The 20913-nt window shown below is 39.4% G+C and overlaps 1 protein-coding gene across 3 annotated transcripts in view; it reads right to left on the reverse strand.

The window, feature by feature from the left end:
- Positions 1-7274: 7274 nt before the first annotated feature.
- Positions 7275-20913, reverse strand: part of LOC124636936 (RNA-binding protein MEX3B) — a 48579-nt gene continuing 34940 nt past the window's right edge. For all 3 annotated transcript variants that reach the window (XM_047173223.1, XM_047173225.1, XM_047173224.1), the window contains exon 2: positions 7275-9060. In XM_047173223.1, the coding sequence (XP_047029179.1) occupies positions 8177-9060 (884 nt within the window). In that variant the 3' untranslated portion in view covers positions 7275-8176. The remainder of the gene's footprint in view (positions 9061-20913) is intronic.

Below are 20913 nucleotides of genomic sequence, written 5' to 3' on the forward strand. Positions count from 1 at the left end.
AGAAGTGGTGGAACAATCTTCCCTACTTTTTAGGAGATTCCTTCCGTGAGAACCGATTTTTTTACTTTTACACCTTGTAGGACGGAACATCCTTTGAACATAAAGTAAATTATCTATAGAACAGCGTCACTTTTAAAGAAAAAGCTGTGACAGCCGTTACTATAACGAACATTTAACAAACAAAGACACTACTTCGAGTGCAGAAATAATAACCATAAATAATTGGAGCATGTATCATAACACTAACCGGGCGCTAATCGCCGGTTGTCAATGTTAACCGGCGGCAATTAGGTTCAACCCTAGCATCGCTGCGCTAAACGGTAGGGAGATTATCCGCCGGCGCGTTAGGGTTAGCCGTCACACGGGTCACTGGAATGCTAATAAACTATTATATGTTGGGCTTTTTTTATTAACTGACTTTTGAAGTAGGAGAAGGTGCGATTATGTAGCATCTTTTTACTTTATTGGTTGAAAATAATTTTCATTGATTAATTGAGTTCTTCGAACAATAAATGTATTCTACCTAAAGGCGGCTATTGTTATAGTTCGTTGTTAGTTGTTACATACAAATTCCCGATTGTGCTTAAATAGTCATTTAAGCTGCTGAGTTTTGAAGCATTAATTACAATTCTGGGTACTTAATAACTAAATGTGACCCACAACACATTTAATATTATTTCGAGTGCAGAAATAATTTGATGGACACATATTTATCTTATTTGAAAGTATATGTTGCACGCAAAAAAGAAAAATGCATTCCTAAACATCCAAGCTATCACAATCATTTTCAATAATCCAAAACGTCTAAACACTCATAAAACCCATCAATCAATCATACCACCATCAGAATAAATAAACTTAACAACAAATCAAACTTATCAATTATTGCTACTATTGAATATACATTGCATCTCTCAACAGGATGTCCCCTGCAACTTGACACCTTGCCATTACCAACTTCACTTTACCGTTGACCAACACAACGACCAAAGATCCACAACCTTATGCGCATAGACATAGAGGCGAGAATACGTAGAGGCGGAGTTCGAGATGTGTAAGTAGTGTGTGGTTTTGTCTAATAGCTACTTTAGAAGCGCCGCCAGATGTCGCCTAGTTGCACTGGATGCGTTTTGAGCACGATCACACGTTTTTCTCATAACTTCTGACAGGATGTGTTCCATTTTTAAAAGCGCAGGTGGCCAATCAGGGATGTTTGTTGTTCAACCATAGATTGTGAACAATTGATTTTTGAAGTGATTGTCTTTGTCGAAGGAAGTTGGGATAAGGTCGTATTACACTATTGTAGTGAGATTGAAAAGGGTAACTGTACTGTAGAGATTTTTGGCAAGGACCACTTTTTCAAATATAAGTGACAGATGTGTAGCTGGAGAGTTTGTTACGCCACTTGTAGTTTCAGAAAAAAATATCGTAAGAAGTGAGTTAAAGGGTTTTTTTATAGAAAATGCGTTTGTATTAGTGCGCCTCCATTATATAATATGCAAATACATACTCAGATTTTTTAGGCTCCAATTCAAACTTAAACTAAGGTAGTAGTTCGTTTTCGTAAAAGGAGCCGATACACAAGGAGCTAACAGACTTATACATAAGTATACCTTTATTTTGCCGTCCTTCTTCTTCAATTCTTCACAACAGTCAAAAGCTCGATATTGAGTATCTACTATACCAGCCAGTCTGTTTGACTGTCTGTCTGTCTGCACGTTTCTTTGATCGTACAAGCGTGGCAGTGCTGAGGGCTGGCACTCTGTCTGATTGCAGAATATTTCTCAGGTATTGCAGTTACTTGCGTAGCGGATGATGTATAGAAGGGTCCTGGTGCAATTGCATGTAGGAGCGACGGCAGTCCTATTTGTTTAGCGTGAATGGTATCTGAACTCGTAATCAGCATGTTAACTGTCCAAATGTAGGGTATAGGCATCTTCTCATACAGAGAAGGAATGAATGTTAAACACCACGGATTGGCGATTTCAGATTTTACAAGATCCACAAGATGAACCCGCACATTCTAACCAGTAAGAATGTGCGGGTTCGATTTCCGGCTGATGCTTTAACCACTACACATTAGGCACCACAACTGATTTACCGAATATGTAGGATCGAGATATATAGAACTTTGTAAAGCAAAGTATTTATTGGAGGCACTGTACTGTAGTTGAATACTGCAATATCAGTAAAAGCGTGGTGTAAAATCTGTTGGAATGTTTAATCGACCTCCTCGATGGTAGGTCCGGCACCGCCACATTTCCTTTCTTCAAGATGCGAACGACTCCACAGCAATAAGCTACTAAAATTATAAAACAGTTAATAATAGATTATTACAGCGAAGTACATATATACGTTGTCACCTGTCTCCGCTCGCGGGGTGACACTCACCTCGTTGAGGGTCATTGCACTTACCTAGTGTTCTAGTAACATCCACCGACAATTTGTATGTAGTTATTGTTTTGTTTTGTTGATTTGAAGAGGTGAATGAGCTTTGGTTTGTAAAGTGACAGATTGTAGGTGATTGTGATATGAATTATAAATAAAATAGGTTCTATGTACTACAAAAAGTCAAAAAGTCATGGTGGCCTAGTGTGCAAAGAACCAACCTCTCGAGTATGAGGGCGTGGGTTCGATTCCAGGTCAGGCAAGTACCAATGCAACTTTTCTAAGTTTGGATGTACTTTCTAAGTATATCTTAGACACCAATGACTGTGTTTCGGATGGCACGTTAAACTGTAGATCCCGGCTGTCATTGAACATCCTTGACAGTCGTTACGGGGAGTCAGAAGCCAGTAAGTCTGACACCAGTCTAACTAAGGGGTATCGGGTTGCCCGGATAACTGGGTTGAGGAGGTCAGATAGGCAGTCGCTTCTTGTAAAGCACTGGTACTCAGCTGAATCCGGTTAGACTGGAAGCCGACCCCAACATAGTTGGGAAAAAGGCTCGGAGGATGTTCTATGTACTACAACTCGAGATAACTACTCCCCGCAACCGAGTAAAAAGTAGTATTTTTTTTCTAGCTCTAGACTAGCTGCTCTTGAACCACTTTTTAATCAACTATGTAGTTTTGGTGTGAAAATACGACAGGAAGATTAAAGTTAGGTACGATTAAGTTACCTATCTTTAAAGACCGTAAAACCATGTGGCTGTAGATTTTGCGATTATCTTCAACAAAAACATATTATTAGGTTATTATTTACCTTTCAGTAAGAGCAAGCAAGATACTATGCATACAAACAATATTAAAGTACATTCCAAACAATATCTATTAGCACAATTCATATTGAAATCGTGTGGAATATGCAATAAACAGGACCAATACGTAACTACCGCTACGCACGGCGTAGTCCACGCTGCTACGTGCTACGAATCTCGTAGCAAGTCTACAATGCTGTGGCGTACAATTGTAGTACAGATGAGAATTGTGTTACTGCCTACGTAGTTATGATGCCTTGGTACTCCTACATTCAATTAGTTAGGTTTAATATCTTGAGAAGTTCACTAAAGATATAAAAAAAGCTAATAATAGCTAAACCGATTTTCAGACGTTATTTTGTCGAAGAATAAGTTACTACTTTTTAATTTGAACAACGGTGTGTGCAGTACTTCCAATGGATGTCAAATAGGCAGTCACTCCATGTACAACACTGCTACTCAGCTGCATCAGTTCTTCACCACCAACTTAGTTGGGAAAAAGCGTATTTATAGTGTGATAAAGGCTAGGCAGATGATAAAAGTACTTCCATTAGGATGATTAACTAGAAATTCTTATACACAGCATTCTTTTAAATGTATTCATTTCTAAAAAGCTTTATAAAGTACCATACCTACATGAATCTAGACTGTATTCCAATTATCCATGTATTTTCCAATTTCCCGAAGTCAATAACACTGCCCGACCCGGGTATCGAACCTCTCATATTTACACTCATTGCCGTAACATTACAAACGAATAATTAATTTCCCCGGAGTAATGAAACAAACAGTCATGCAGGCGTTTATTAGTGAGGAAGTGCCGGCTCATTAGACAAGCTCATTTCATGATTGGACCTCTCTAGAGGCCTGTTAATTCGGGAACATTTCCTACTAATAGTGGAGGCTTTTTTCTACATGACTTTTGGGAGTGGTTGAATGGCGATTAAAAACTCCGTTGGCGCAGTGGCTACTATGACCACCGAACTGATGGTCCCGGGTTCGATAACCAGTATGTTTGACATATGTGATGAGCATGCTTGTGGGCTACTATGAGGCTAACCGTACTTGTGTTTATTCCTAATAAGAGTTATTTATCCAGGATTTGGATCTTGTATTCTGTATCGAAATGTTTACTCAAACTACATGTATCCTCAAAAATAACTTTTCATATAATTGTCTCACTGCAAATCAGGTGCCTCTTCTCATTTATAGAAGGAATAAGCGTTACTCATCAGTTTAGTTGGTTAAGTTTGATTTTACATCTACGTATGTAAAATTCAGACTTTGTAAGTAAGTTTTCTCATGATCATAGAGGTCTGCTGAACTTGTTGCCCTGAAGAAATTATGATGATCAGCACTTTAAACAGCTCGGTCTGGCGTTCAGGTTCGGAATACTGTTTCGATACTTACTTACTAGGCCTTTGTTTGTCGATATGAGATCAGCTCAAAGAATAATTCTCTTGTCATCATCATCGTCTTAGCCGTATTTATTTATTTATCCATTTAATTCAGGCATCAATGTATTGCGTTCACTGCTGAACATAGGCCTCATTGGTATGCAATTTGCTAAGTTAGCTTATATCCAGATAAACAGCATTGAGCCTTTGCTCTGCTACCAAAAAACTGGGCGTCGGATAGCAAAACCCGAAATATATTGGCAGTGCCGGGAATCGAACCCGTGTTGTGTGAACTGTCGCAGACAGACAACCAATATTTTTGCTGTCAAAAGTAATTCCATTAGTTTGGTCTGGATTTATTTTGAGTATATTTTATTTTCTAACTAAGCAATCATGTCGGCATAACAGGTATGTGAAAAGGGCGGCCATCTTAAAATAGTTTGTTAAATGCAATAAGGTGCTACGCCGTAGCGGCGTAGGCCTCCGTGCATCAAACGCTACGCCACTAATCAAGTTACAGGCTTGCTTTGAACAGTTTCAGTGTGGGGGTAAAATAAAACATATCAAGTCGAAAGTTATAGTTTATATTAGATTTATAATAAGATATGTAGTCTACAAAATTTCACAAATTTTCACAACGTTATTTGAACCTAAAGCGTCTACCCATTTTATTATGAAAATAAAAGTTAGCGTCAGGAGCGCCGTCACAATTCTCCGATCCTCTCGAAATACATATAGAGAGTTGCTACCTAATTGCTACCAGCTACCATTAGTTGCTACCAATTGCTACCCTCGTGGTTTTGAAGATATTCAGCATCCAAAGGTGACAGCCATTCTGATATCAGGATGGCTGTCACTTTTCCCAGTGTGAAGAAACGGCGCAAAAGTATTGAGTTTTTTTTCACCCAGAGTTGCTACCTAATTGCTACCCTCCAGAATTAAATTTTGGGCCACAAAGATTTCCTGGATAAAAAGATATTTAAAAAATGAGTTTTTACGCCCTGCCAAATTAAATTAGCAAGCTGTCAGTTAATACAAATGAGTACTTTTGACGTAGGCGCTATCTATTATAATCCGACAGCTGATATAAATGCGGCCGAAAAGTGAACTAAAGCAAGCCGCCATCTTTGAACATCATTTTTGATTAGGTGTATTTATAAATGTTACCTGTTAAATGAAATTTCCCGAAATGCATGAAAAAAGTATTTATTATAATTACCTCAGCCTTCGATTGTTAACACGAAAACATCCAGTAAGGCCAGTCGTGTAAAAATCATACCCAAGTCTACGTAAAACATGAACTGATTTGGTCACAGTAAAACAATATTGATTTTATTAAAAAATATTTTTATTTCAGTCACTGACTTAAAATAGACTCTTTTGCAAAAAAAGCGCCCATACGAAATCTTAGTTTTAAGGACTAAAAAAAATTCAAAACACCGACGAACATTCTGCAAGCGATTAGTCCAAAACAAGGTTTACAAATTTTTTAGCAATTTTAAAATATTCAAATTTAGAATACACTCTCACGCATGCTTGGCTAACCTTTTTGATGCTAGAAACATACTACAATCATTACAACCCTTTGAAACACACATAAAGTCCTTAAAACTAAGATTTCGCATAGGTGCCCGCTTTTTTTGCAAAAGAGTGTATATCATACCCTGACATGATTTAATAAATTTTGAATTATTTCGTGTTAACAATCGAAGGCTGAGGTAATTATAATAAATACTTTTTTCATGCATTTCGGGAAATTTCAGTCAACAGGTAACATTTATAAATACACCTAATCAAAAATGATGTTCAAAGATGGCGGCTTGCTTTAGTTCACTTTTCGGCCGCATTTATATCAGCTGTCGGATTGTAATAGATAGCGCCTACGTCAAAAGTACTCATTTGTATTAACTGACTGCTTGCTAATTTAATTTGGCAGGACGTAAAAACTCATTTTTTAAATATCTTTTTATCCAGGGAATCGTTGTGGCCCAAAATTTAATTCTGGAGGGTAGCAATTAGGTAGCAACTCTGGGTGAAAAAAAAACTCAATACTTATGCGCCGTTTCTTCACACTGGGAAAAGTGACAGCCATCCTGATATCAGAATGGCTGTCACCTTTGGATGCTGAATATCTTCAAAACCACGAGGGTAGCAATTGGTAGCAACTAATGGTAGCTGGTAGCAATTAGGTAGCAACTCTCTATATGTATTTCGAGAGGATCGGAGAATTGTGACGGCGGTCCTGACGCTAACAAATAAAATTATCGAAATCACTGGATCTACGTACTGCGGGGGTTCATTTTACGTAACCATTATTTTTTAAAATATAATCTAATAGGCTGATATTTTATTCTCGCGTATTTTTACATGAGTAAGTCAAAAACTAATAACGGTAAAAAAATAAAAAAATATCAATCCATAAAATGATCCCCCGGTGAATCAACAACACAACGTCTTCCACACATACAACACAAGGTCGCTCTCATACATATACAATTATATTTGTTATTGTTATATTTAACTAGAGTTATACAGAATAATGATTCCTATGAAATATAATTATGCATTCTTTAAATTTATTCAATAATATAATAATACTTAATAAGTATCAATAGGTAATGGTTAGTCAATGTCGTGCTACAGACTACTATAGTTTATATAATAATGAATGAGTCGTATTATTTCTTTATCATTTATTACTTTAAATTTATTATTCGATATCATAACCACTAAACGAACATACAGCAGCCTCGGCCCGCAGCGCGGGCGCACGTAATCACAAAAAAACATCGTCAACACATAAAATAATAATCAATAATAATAATCATACAGATAAAAATCATTCATAAAAACATTACAATAAAAATCTAAACATTAAAACACACTTAAAACAAACATTATATTAATATTATCATAATCATAGTGTGTACGTATGTATAATATCATTTAAGCGAATATTCGTATAGTCAAAAATAATGTGAGCATGGCTTGCGGGGGAGCGGGGCGGAGGCCGCAGACCCGGGGCGGGCGCGGCGTCAGTCGGGGCCGCGCCGGCCTGCGTGACACATTACCTAGCGCGCGCGCATTCACTACATTACACTACACTCCCACAGGCCGCGGACCCGCTCCCCGCGCCGCCCGTCCCGACCACTTTATATTATTATTATAATATCTTAATACTTTACGCTATTACGTTAGTTAAGCTTTATAAATTTTTCGATTTCTCATTACGCTATCAATAATAATTATACAACTTTTTTTAAATTTTATGTTTTTTTTCGAAATTTCTATCATAACGTACTTTCGACTCTCTCTGCGGCGAAGAGCGCGGCGCGCGCTCGACGACCTAATAAAAAACGTTCATAATAAGAAAATATATCGTGAACAACTCTGCCGACTTAAGATAGGTACGGCGCGGCGGACGGGCCGTGCCGGCGAGGCGCCGACTTTTGGCACCAGGATTTCGATTACGCGATTTTTACTTCTTTTAATATTTTTTATAACGATTCGAGTAAAAAAGATCCCTACTACGAGAACGTGCGACTCGTGGTTGCGGCGGCCGCGGGCGGCATGTGGCGCCTTACGAGATGATGCGGATGGCCTGGTGCGCCGGCGCAGAGCAGGCGGGGCACGGCGCGCCGCCCGCCGCCAGCCGCTGTGCGCACTCCAGGCAGAACAGGTTGTGTCCGCACGGCACCAGCGCCGCCGCCACGCCGCGCTCGCCGCACACCGCGCACGCGCGCGCCGGCGACGCCGCGGGCGACGGCCTAGTGGGCCCCCACGCCCACACCCCGGCCGTGCCGCCGCCGGGAGACTCGAACGACGGCGACTCGCCCAGGCCCTCGTCGCGCTCCGTCGACGACCAGATGCCCAGCAGATCGCCCAGCCGCGCCGATGAGCCGCCCGACGAGCATGAGCCAGCTGAAGAGAACGCAGCCTCCTGCTCAGGCCGCAGCAGCGACGCCAGCCCCGCGCGGTACAGCGTGGCCAGCGGCTCGCTGTCGCCCTGCGCGGGCACTCCGGCGCCGGCCGCGCCCGCTGCTCCTGTGCGCAGCGCGATGTGCGCCTCGATCTCCTTGCGCGCGGCCTCCACGCTCTCGGGCAGCCCCGTCACCTCGAACACGGGCTCACGCTCGCGCGAGGGCGTCACGATGTACGTGTGTGTGGTGTGCTGGATGCGCTTGATGGTGGCGCCCTTGGGGCCGACGACGAGCCCGACGACGCGGTAGGGCACGCGCACCTGCGCGGTGACGTGTCCGGGCGCGCCGGCGGGCGGCGGCGGCGCGGCGCCACACTTACGCGACGCGCGGATCTGCGAGAAGTGCTCGGCCGCGGAGAGGATCTCGCGCTTGGCGCGCGCGACGTCCTCCTTGCGGCCGGTGACCACGAACACCGGCTCCTCGCCGCGGACCGGGGTCTTGATGTATGTGTTGGTCTTCGCGCGCAAGGCTTTGATCTTGCATCCTGAAACAAAGTAAAACAATTTTACTAAACGGCTCGGTAAATAATCTTAGTGGCTTATCTTGTACTTCTCCGTGGCAAAACGCGTAACGCGCCCAAAGGAGCCTGTTGAAATTCAAGGTTATTTACTATTTACATAAACGACATTCATAGCGGTCGTGGCATTGTATCGTAGTGAAGGCCGTTTAGAGAATGTACATTTCGGATATGAGGAGTAGGCTCGGGCATGGTGTACGTCGATAAGGCTCTCGAGACAGGCGTCGTGCCTCACCAGCAGGCGAGTAGTTAGCGGAGTAGGCAACGAGCTCGTCAGTCGGCGTCACGCCGCCGTGCGGTGCGGCGGTGCACCTGCGACCTCTCGTTGTCATACTACTTGATTACTGACAGTAAGGATGAGAGCCTTTGCAGCTTCATTACTGACATGAACACCGAATTCAAAAACTACGAAAATAGTTGCCTAACATCGAGAGTGCTAAACTTAATTGAACTCCAAACTTCTGAATAAGTAAGCAGCACAAGTAATTTCGTCCCGCATCAACACGTGGTGGTCGCATCGCTCTGTCCCGCTCGCACGTCTTACCCTAATGCGGCAAAACATGGCAATGTTGCGAGCAGCATCCGCGACTAAGACATGACCCGACTGCTTAACACAAGGCTGTAGGCCGAGTGGAGATACACGTACATTTAAGAAAATGAATAATGTGGAATGTCTTTGCATTTAGATTAATAAAACTTTATAGATATAAAAAACTTTTTACAAAAAAATTAAACCGACTTCCCAAAACACTAAAAAGTAAAAAAAAACTATTTTTAGGTGCATCGGCCTAGAAGTCGGTGTCTAATGGATGTTACTAAGTTAATTTTGCCACCGACTTCTAGGCCGATGCACCTAAAAATAGTTTTTTTTTACTTTTTAGTGTTTTGGGAAGTCGGTTTAATTTTTTTGTAAAAAGTTTTTTATTTAAAGCTTTTCAGTGATACGAATAGTTGTCACTATCCATACAAGTGGGAAGTTCTCATCAATACAAAGAATATAAGTCCAAATACGAGGTATTTTACATATTCAGTTGTTGAGTTCCCTCGACTTTCTCTGGTCTCCATCATCAGGTCAGCTCCAAACCTTCACTGTTGCAAAGGTCTTGTCAATACAAATTATTTAAGCCCAAACACGAGGTAGTTTACATATTCAGTTGTCGAGTTCCCTCGACTTTCTCTGGTCTCCATCATCAGGTCAGCTCCAAACCTTCACTGTTGCAAAGGTTTTGTCAATACAAATAATTTAAGCCCAAACACGAGGTAGTTTACATATTCAGTTGTCGAGTTCCCTCGACCCTCTCTGGTTTCCATCATCAGATCAGCTCCAAATCTTCACTGTTGAATAGTGCTTTTGGGCGTACACCTGAGTGTCAAGTTTTTACCCTATGTATGCCTACAACTTTCGAAGGTTGCCCTCGATTTCTCAGGGTTTCCATCATCAGATCCTGACCTGATGACTATGGGACCAACTGGCAGCTATTCCGAGTCGAACAAAAAAAGAATCACGTAAATCGGTCTATAAACCTCGGAGTAATCGATGTACATACATAGAAAAAAAAAAAAAAAAAAACATACCGGCCGAATTGATAACCTCCTCCTTTTTGGGAAGTCGGTTAATAAACAATATCTCTTCTACCTACGTACTAAAATTATGAAAATTGAAAACCATCCCCATTCTTTGAAGTCGGTTAAAAATGATCATCTTGATAATCCAGAGCACACTACACCATCTACTTAAGTAGTTAAGTGGTCCAAGATCAATCATAATACAAATACTTAGTTAAGTAACGAATTCATTAACATAATAGCTGGCTTGAAATTCAGTTCGCGTGAAAACCAGGTATAATCCCCGGCGGTTACAAATGGGAAAGGCCTATATGTAATAGAGGGTAGTTTTATGAATCACAGGTTGTCGACCCGGCCGGTAACCTCGACAGTTTCAGTCACACGAATTTGAACTTTACAGCTGAAGAAATAAGAGTCATTGGTCTATTTATGTAGTTGAATGCCGGTACATTTGTGGATATGGTATTTTGAGCTTTATATGGATGAATGTAAGGTTGTAAATCTGTTGTTATTTGTGGTTACGTCGGTGAGGTGGAAGAGTATCGGCTTCTCGATTATAATTCAGATTAGTCAGTTTGTGTTCGATTGATTAGCTCGCCAGCGATCGGCGGCGTGTCGATAATTTGCCAACAATTATTTCTTACTCTTAATTTATTACCATAATTGATTTGACACGTTGGTTTTTGCGTATTTAATATTGCTCTAACAAATATACCTCTAATTGGTGGCAATTATGTTTTAATAACTGATCGAATATTATTTTAAATGAAGTAAACGTTAGTAATTATGGTTTTTGTTTCCCACTGTTTTATATACTAGTTAATTAATGTACAAAAAAGTGTTATGTGAGTAAGATCATAAGTAGTGTGCTGACGTAGGCGCGGCGTAGCGCTACGAACTTCGTAGCTTCGTAGCCGAGTTAACTGCAACCTAGAATGGAAATAGACTGCAACTGTAGGCCTAATGTGCGCTGAATATAAATTTTGTTTTTGTGTCATTATGTAGGTCAATAATTTCTTAGTTCTAGGTCTAAATCTTTAGTGATAGAAAATTGTAGAAAAAAAAATGGTCGTACAACCCCTTCGAAATGTACATAAATTGGCCTCTGGTTACACAAATTTGCCCACCTTTTATTTCATAATACTAACTGTTTAAAAGGTGTTTCTTTATAAGGAGGTAAAAACCACTAAAATAAATTCTCAACCAAAATCATGTTACATAAACACTTCCTATAATAAAACTCTTTACACAAAGTTGCAAAAAATTCAGGCCAGCAAGAATACATCTATTTCTGTCGACTGAAAGGGGTTTGCCCTTTTATTAAGCAATTACATCATGTTGAAATATTTGAGATTTATTTCGAGTTTTGACTTTCCCCCAACTGAGTAAATACTACCTGTTTCCCGCGGTTTCACCCACTTTTTGAGGTTAACAACTTTGCAAGACCCTTAAGATTGATCGCACAATTTTTTTTTTTTTTATTTTCCTGCCAAATTTACTACACCGACATAGATTTTGATAGATTCTTTTTTACACAAAGAGCTGAAGTTACTTCAAAATACGATTTTAACTAGAAACCATTACGACACAATAAAGTAGCTAGTCTTAACAAAACACTGTTAGTAAGCAATGTGCCTTAGCGCGCGGCTGGCGTCCTGCCAGAAGCCTATCTGGACAAATTAACATGAGCATTGTCGACTAACGGGACTGTCCGTACTGGGGGATTTACATAAACGTTTGAGGTTTTTTTTTTTCAGTGTACTTAACGATAAAAGATAAAGATAAAAATCAGCACTTCTTGAAGGTTACGTTGGCAAAAGAAAGCACCCAGAAATGACCACCCGTCGCCACTTTATATGTGTTTTAACAGAAAACTTAGAAGAAGTAAGAAAATAAGCTGAGTGGTTTGGTGTAGTGTCAATGTTATTGCGCACATAATAAATTATGTCCTAACTAGCTTCAATGAAGTTGAACAGATTGATATTGTCTGCAGAGAAGTTACGCTTAAAAGCATGCAGAAAAAGGTAAAGCGTCAGTTATTTTGATAGCAAGCGCATGTGATGATAAACCGAATTAAATAATCCACAAAGTAAAGTTTAAATTCATTTGAATATTAATGTAAAATTCTTCACATTAATCATATCATGAAAACAAATACATATTAAATCCTTGCAAAGCTGCGGTGAGGCAGTGTACAAACGTTTGTGATTGTCTGTGGTCAGTTGCAGTCATGATGACAGCTCCCGCCGCAGCACCGGGTCACTGACCGCAGACCATAGACAGATGTTTATTGAGTTCCTAGTCTATTTAGGCGGAGTTGATGCGGTGAGGACTGTGTTTCAGTTTTGACGGTTTATAGAAATCTATTTATAGGTAAAAGCATTTATTTTGTGCACAAGGCAATTGGTCTTTTAAATGCGTGGGTTTTCTCTACAACTTATGTTTGATTCGTTAGTTTATTTTTGGGCTACTAATAACTTTCAAATTGACGTCAATAGTGGACACGTGATACGTAGATATTTTTGGTAAGTTATCAGATCAGATACAAAAGATATTATTAAAAACTTAGCGTTATTTTCATACTCAAACAAAAATACAGTTATACAATAGTTCCACACTAGATATTTCTATATATCTCTCGGTACATATTCTTAGCCTACATTCCGTCAAGCCTACGAGGCCTATCCCCCCCTCTCACAAAGAGATGATATACATCCGTAATAAATGTGGGTCACTCTCACAACATACGAATAAACATAACGTGCAGTAACAAACAAATAGAAAAAATGTAGGCAAGACTGGATTATACGTAAATTATGTTTGGTGTTACATCTTTGCTGTTCAAAAACCTTTTACCTTCAGATATGCAAGGAACGTTTCTATATGGTTACTAAAAGTCAACTTAACTAGTATCCGTAGTAATTCAAAAGTTGTAACTCCAGTAGTAAAAGAGTAACTCTTACGAAAAATCACGAATCAATGTCGAAAGTACTTGAATATCAATAATTATTTGAATGAAAAACCTCGTTCATACTACATTGACCTATATTCAGTTACAAAACATTCCTCCATGTTACAATACACTATTTCTCAAGTATTCCATACTCTTTAATTTGTATCATCATTTTACCTATAAAGTACCTAATAGTCAACTAGACAACTTAAAAAAAAAACTCAGCCTCCAATCAAACTCATTTGTAGCAAACGCAGAACAGAGTTCCAAGCCTCTTTCCGCACGCGTCATACCTACCATTCATAGCCCAGTCTACGCGAGTGCTACGCGGCCACTGCACTCTACGCGGCTACGGCTACGGCGTAGCGAACCGGGTCACCGCCCCCACCCCGCTCCCCCCCGGAGCCTTTTCATGACTAATATAATGCGTATTTGAGGTGAATTCTTACCTTATTTTATACTTAGACCGTAAATATCGAACATTAACAACCAAATTATTATTACTGCCGTTTTTTATTTGCCCCTTTTTTATATTTTTTTGGTGTCGTAATCGTAAAGTAATATTTTTTATCGATAAATAATTTGAGCCTTTTCGGTCTCTTTTTTGTTCTTCACCTCAAATTTTGAGGATAATTTAATGCTACAAAAATAAAATACCGTTAAAAATATTTTTACAAAACGAACGATGAATTGTCGAAATTCGTGAAAGGCTCGTAGCCAGGAATAACCACAAAAGCCTGTAGGTTCTAGAGAGGTTATTGACCTGAGATTTGTGAGCTTCCAAAGCTCGGTATTCGAAGTAAACGAGATAAATGTTTGTGCTATTTGCCGACGACAGTTACCTCGACACATTATCTTATTAACTTTTGACATTGAGGGACAAAATAATAATCTTATTGGTTACGATTTTTTTAGAATATATGCGAGATAAAAATATGGTCTGTCATATAGCTAGTACACATTTTAGTCAATTAATTAAGTATTTTCGTTGGGTTTTGTCCTCGCATTCACTAGAAGAGCAATTGTTTTTTCATTAATATTTCACGTGAAAATTGCTTTAATAGAAAATTAAAAGCAATAAAGGAAATAACACTCAAAACATAATATCGTATATTAACTGTGTCGAAGAAAATAATTTTCCTCCCGTATAAAAATATCGCTACGCTGCTACGCGACGCTACGAGAGCGCTACGGTTGTTGCTACGATAATATGTACCAAGTCGGTTCTTCGTTACTGAGACGATCTGTATTATATTCAGGCTTTTTTAATAGAACCTATAGTTATTTTTCTGTAGTAACATTGGCGTTCATAGATATTCCTACATTTCTGTTTATAAAGCGATCTTTGTTGTTTACATAAGGTACTGAAAATATTTCCCAAAGCCTCCAAGTTAAAATAAGCCAAAAGTTGTTCGTTAATTAATCAGAGAATACTCAACTTCCCGAAGCTTTTCGCCATGCAGTGATTTATTAACGTGTCAACGAATTCAATACACTGCAAGCTAAAATGATCTTTATTCTCTTAATACCAAGGTCCATATTGTTATGTTTCAGTTTGGCGTTGTTAAGACACTGACAGATTTGGAAACACTGATTATAATTATAGCTTATGTATCGGTAAATATGTTTGTGTATTGAGGAAACACATTAGTAGATTATTTACGCCCACATGAGCAACTACTGATGATACATACATTTGGGAACTTATAGATCTGCGAATTTATGTGGCCCTGGTAGATGAGACGATATTTAGCTATGGAGGGATGGAGGATTTCTTATACCATGTAGTTAAAAGTAGTAAAACAGAAAAAATGTTAAACCTTTCCTTTCTAGAAAACGTATTTTTACAACTCTTTGAATACCTAATTAAATGAAAGGTCAAAGTGATATGTTTTAAAATGTCAAGACTGCTCCTGACATTTTAATCTAATTTAAGGTTAGTAATCTATTCCGATTTCGAAATCTAATTGAAATCAGTGTTCTCAAAAAGATTTTCCTTGTTTTCCATATTAATTAAACCACGTCTATTTTTGTTTGGGCACGTGTTATAAAAACCATTCGACTACAACTCCCTTTGATTATGTTGCCCTAGTAAACTGGGAGCGACTTCACCTGACATACGTTCACAAGTTGCATTTGAACCCGCGTTAAACATATAGGTCAGTATGTAGCTGTACTTGTAAATAAGTTAAGGAAGCTTCCAAAACCGTAGTCACAATGAATAATGAACAAGACAAAGCCTGACTTTTGTCTCTTTCGTACAGCACTTCTCCCTCTTCTAACTTTATCTGCAGTTCTCGTTTTTGGGGTGTACTTTTGAATACACCGTTATTGATAATTTTTAGTATCGTACAATTGTTTTTATTAATTAAAATTAATTTGCGTAATGGTAAATTGTTTATTTGTAGATGCCCCATGTCACGAAGTTTATTTGACAAAATATTCTCATCAATCCCGTTATTTGGATCTCGCCTATGTATCGGTTCTTATTACTTAGAAATATAATTTACCCGGACCCAAACACCAGAAACCCATGGAGGGAAAATAAGATCGATACCTGTCGGCGTCTGTAACTCGCGACGCTAACCCGAGACTTCACAAACCCTCCTTTGTACAAACAACCGTCTAATTCCAATATGCAAATGGACAACAATTTCTATTTCTAATTTTTTATAGTAGCCGGCATATAACTTGGCAAGGATTTGGGACCTTTAATAAGTGTGAGCTCGCTCATAGTGCACTAAATTATACAAAAAAGTGGTCCCTGTTATTGCTTGTGCATTATTCTATGGTTATTGACATCATTTATTGGCGATTATGTCTGCTTGAAAAAAATAGGACCTGTTTTCATCTCACGATTCTTGCCAAGTTACGTGCCGGGAACTATACCCGACATTGTAGGTAAAAGTTATTTATAATTATTATACTTTTTCACTTTACGATCGCTACGGCGTTCAGATAACCAACTTGACAATGTTAGTTATGATCTAACTACGGCATAAAATTTTATAGGGGTTTGGTTACGTGCCGTACATAGTACAAGGATGGATAAAGAAATCTTTCCAATAACAAGGCGGTGGAGCATCGACTAGTCATCAGGCTGACATAAATCATAAGACGTCGCCATAACAACGGCGGTAGGCCGAGGGGTGGGCAACCTCGCGGCGACCCCCCGAGGCAAGCTGTTTTCCCGCGCCGCTCACTACAGCTGTTTCCCTATACAATGCTATAGACACTCTTCCTGTCTATAATGGATGCCCGGGAAGTCGGATGAGTTTTCATTTATACTGCCTTCTCTGTGTTCTGATTCCGAATACTTTCTTATCTATACATGTTCGCCATATATCTTGAAAGATAATTGTGGTTTCCTTTTGATCGCATGAATAAATAAGCATTATTATTTTTCCCATAAATATCTCTTCTACTCAAACCAAATATGGGGACTAAATTGTTTGGAATTATCAAAGATTAGAAGTATGCCAATTTCAGCAAATAACAACACGACTAGGAATGACATAGCGCAACGCAATTTTTCTAAATCAAACAACGCCTAATAAATGAGTCGGTTTTGTAAATAAAGCGGGCGCAATAGGGAAACGTTGGCCAATGCTGTTTAACAGAGACACGGTTTCGTCATAACGGTTGGCGGCGCGCCAGACCGCGGCCCATCAGATCAACATCCAGCGCTGAACTCCCGTGAACCACCACTCAGGGAACACTGTCAACACTTCATAATGGACAAACAAGCGATAGACATTAGAAGAATGCCATTCCATTTATGTGGAAAAGTTCAGGCGAAGATTTGGACTATGTATTAATTTTGCAAAGGTGAGCACTGCAGGCATACTGCGTGCCACTAATCCGCACAGGGGAATTTTGAACAAGAAAATATATATCGATTTATTCAAGGCACAGCTTGATTTTCAATATCCAAACTTGTCAGCTGGGTAGCAAGTTTTAGTGAGCGTCAAGCCATCACACTTGAACTCGTGATAAGACGCGAACTTTCTTCAAAAGTGTCGTCAAGTTGACCGGAGTGACGCATGCGGTAGCGGAACGAGTTTGTGCGGCGCGTGTGTGAGGGGCGCGGGGCGGGGCGGGGGGCGCGGCGCCGCAGGGGCGCGTGCCGTGTCGCACCCTCGCCACCCCCGCGATCGATACCGGTCAACGACCCCGGCAGCGGTCTGCGACCGGTGCATTGCCGGCCTCGCTCGCGAATCTAACCCACATTCACGGCGGCGCAGCACCACCGGCCGCCCTGCTAATTACTACACGCAGATTACGCTCAAATATGCATTGTTTGTATTTAGGTCACGTCAAGGGGACGTATGGTTTGATTCTACGAGTGAGTGCCTTTTGGAGCCATTAATAAATCATTCCCTAAAATTCTTGAACTAATTTTTGTTTGACGTAGTAACATTCATTTGAAGGGTTAATTTAATGGATTTCATTTCAAATATTTGACTAATTAGGGAGCGTGTAATTGTTTCTTTTTAACTTTTGGAAATCTTAACCTTTCGTCAAATCAAACACTTGAGTACAAAGTTCGTACGTAAATACAAATGATTCCACTAATTTTCAGTGGAACAAAACCTCCTCCGGCCTACTTAACACAATCTTTATTAAAAAAATATTCCCACCACATAAATGCGGATCATCACCATTTTTCACTAAAATTGAGGTAACTTAAGAAAATTTAACTCAGGGGAGGAAAATGGCAGTTTTCCTTGTGTTTTGGAGCGGCCATTGCACTCGGCTTATATAACACCAGGGGTACAGAGGTAACAAGAGGTAAGCAGACACTTTAGCTGCTTACGCACGAGTAGACGTATTTGGCTGCTTCGTGGCAAATAACAATCGCCTTTAAAGTGTACGGAATATAATCTAAATTGAACTGGCTCACGGTCAGCAGTTGTGTATACAGGAATGATTAATGACGCGTCTTAGCGCGTGTGGGTGACGCAGGGGGTGCGGTGCGGAGAGGAGAGTTTGGGGTTGATCGAACTGAAATCGGCAGCGTTCAACGTCCGGCCGACATTTGTTTTATTCAGTAATTTGTCGTCGCGGTACGATGGTTACCGAATAATTTATTGCCAGTTTCTGTATTCATAAAATTAAATCAACTTATGAATTAACGAGCACTTCGCAAATGTTACTGGAAGTTAAATTATGTTCGGATCGAAAAAGATAAATCATAAGTATCAAAACAGTTTACACTAATACAATTTAGATCTCGTAGCTTCATATTTAGGAATATTTTAAATTGGAACACTGGATGTTTTGAAGATACAACTTATTGCAATGCAATATAGATCTTACTGGCATGGGATTAGGTTACAAGTTGAATGTGAGGCTAGTCTTGCGGCTTTCTTCGCTTGACAGTGAGGAGCATCTGTGAGTGTGTGCTGAAGCAATTAGGGACCTTGTTCCTAGAGCCATAAATGTTAATTTGGTTTAATGTTTTGGCATCGAGTTGATACATTGCAGGAGTGGGTTGACACGTGGCGTCTAGGGAATGTCGCGTGCGCGCGAAGGAGAGAGGTGTTCGCCATTTCGCTCTGATTGCCCGAGATAGACATCTTCCGACGAAAGGGAAACAGCGGGACGAGACCATGTTATTTTCGTGATGGTAAGTTTTTTCAATCTAACTATTGTACAAGATTCTGGTAAGAATAGATCATTTGTTTTGAGGTTGTTGGTATTTTGAGGTTTGTTGTGGACTTGTAACAACTAACAACACAATAATAAGTTACAGTATAAAGGTTTTGATATAAGAAGTAGATATTATTTACTCCAGCGAAAACTCATTTATGCCAAAAATTGTAGGAAAATGGGAAAACGTAACAGTACCAGGACACCATATCTAATGAACAGCCTCTAAATCGCACCCTTATGGGACTTGTACAGAAACCATTCGCGTTTATCATGTAGGTACATATACCAATCTGTGACACATTGTCGTAACTCAGTGGAAGTATAGTGCGCTAATCAGTCGCCACTTATGACCGCCATGAAATAGTTTCATAATGTAGAGTCTATCTTAACACTAGGATACTTATGTCTGCATTCAGCTGTGGTGATGAATTACCTGGAAAAAAGAGCAAAGGTTAATATGATATCACAAGAAGCTATTTAATCGTAGGGATCAAAGATTTTAGTCAACATAGTAACTAATATTAGAATTATCAACGAAAAAAACTGAAGTTAATTGAGCCGAGAAAATTACTCAATTGGAATATCAGGTTAAAGAACATTAATAAAGGCTATCGAAGGCCAGAATACATCATTATCTGAATAACATGTTTAGTCAGTCGATTAGTTAATCAAATCGAACTCGATACTTCTTGTTATGACAAAATTAATTGAAATTAATCGTCTACTCAAGCAAATAACGCGGGTATTTTTATCCGAACTTCCATGTAGGTAGGTAAAAGTCGTGGCAAGGTCAGTGCTTGGCAAAAACTTGCCACCCAAACCCCTCGGCCACAGTCAATGTGCAACCAGAAGTACAACTCGTCCTGACACTTAATATTTGCGATCTACGCGCGGATATGCACACCCAGCAGGCTGAGATTATACCAAAATGATTGTTAACGTTTCACCAGTATTTTTTTTGTGGTGTATCGCTTAGCGGATGCCGATTCGGGCCATTTGCACAGAGTAGTGTTACTGCGTTTTTGGTGCTGTGCAACAGATCGGATTATGTCTGACACAGTTGGCAGGCCTGTCATATTGCATTACTGTTCACCGATTACAACTTATTTATAAATGTTAAGAATATTTAGTTTCATAATAAAAGTAAAACTCGAGACAAATTCCTTTGAGACTATCGAAATCTGTAAACTTTTCACGTAGAAATATCGAGGGTATTGGTAATTTCCTTTGTCCTAATTATATTAGGAACTTATTGGGACTAATCATTTAGGATATTGAAAGTATTATTTTTTCTCTTATCGAGAACAAAGTATTATGTATCTGAGCCTAATAATGTGATTATTTTTTGCGGCTGTCTTATAACAATGGATAGCTAGTAGGCAAATTGATTTCTATTATTCGTTTTGTTAGAATGATTGATATTAATGAAAAAATCGTGTTCTGTTTATGATGGAACAATTATTAAGGTTATTGTTTTTCCTGCATTATTAATATAATTTAATCACTGTAGTTCATAAAATAAGAGGGCTCGTGACTCTATAAAGCAAGTTTATTATCTAGGTAACAGAAGCAATGCGCGTACGCAAGCTTTCAAATACAGAACGCGGATTAAAATTGAATAAACGTTATTTAATAACGTATTGTAT

Source organism: Helicoverpa zea, chromosome 15 (assembly GCF_022581195.2).
Source record: "Helicoverpa zea isolate HzStark_Cry1AcR chromosome 15, ilHelZeax1.1, whole genome shotgun sequence".
Classification (NCBI taxonomy): domain Eukaryota; kingdom Metazoa; phylum Arthropoda; class Insecta; order Lepidoptera; family Noctuidae; genus Helicoverpa; species Helicoverpa zea.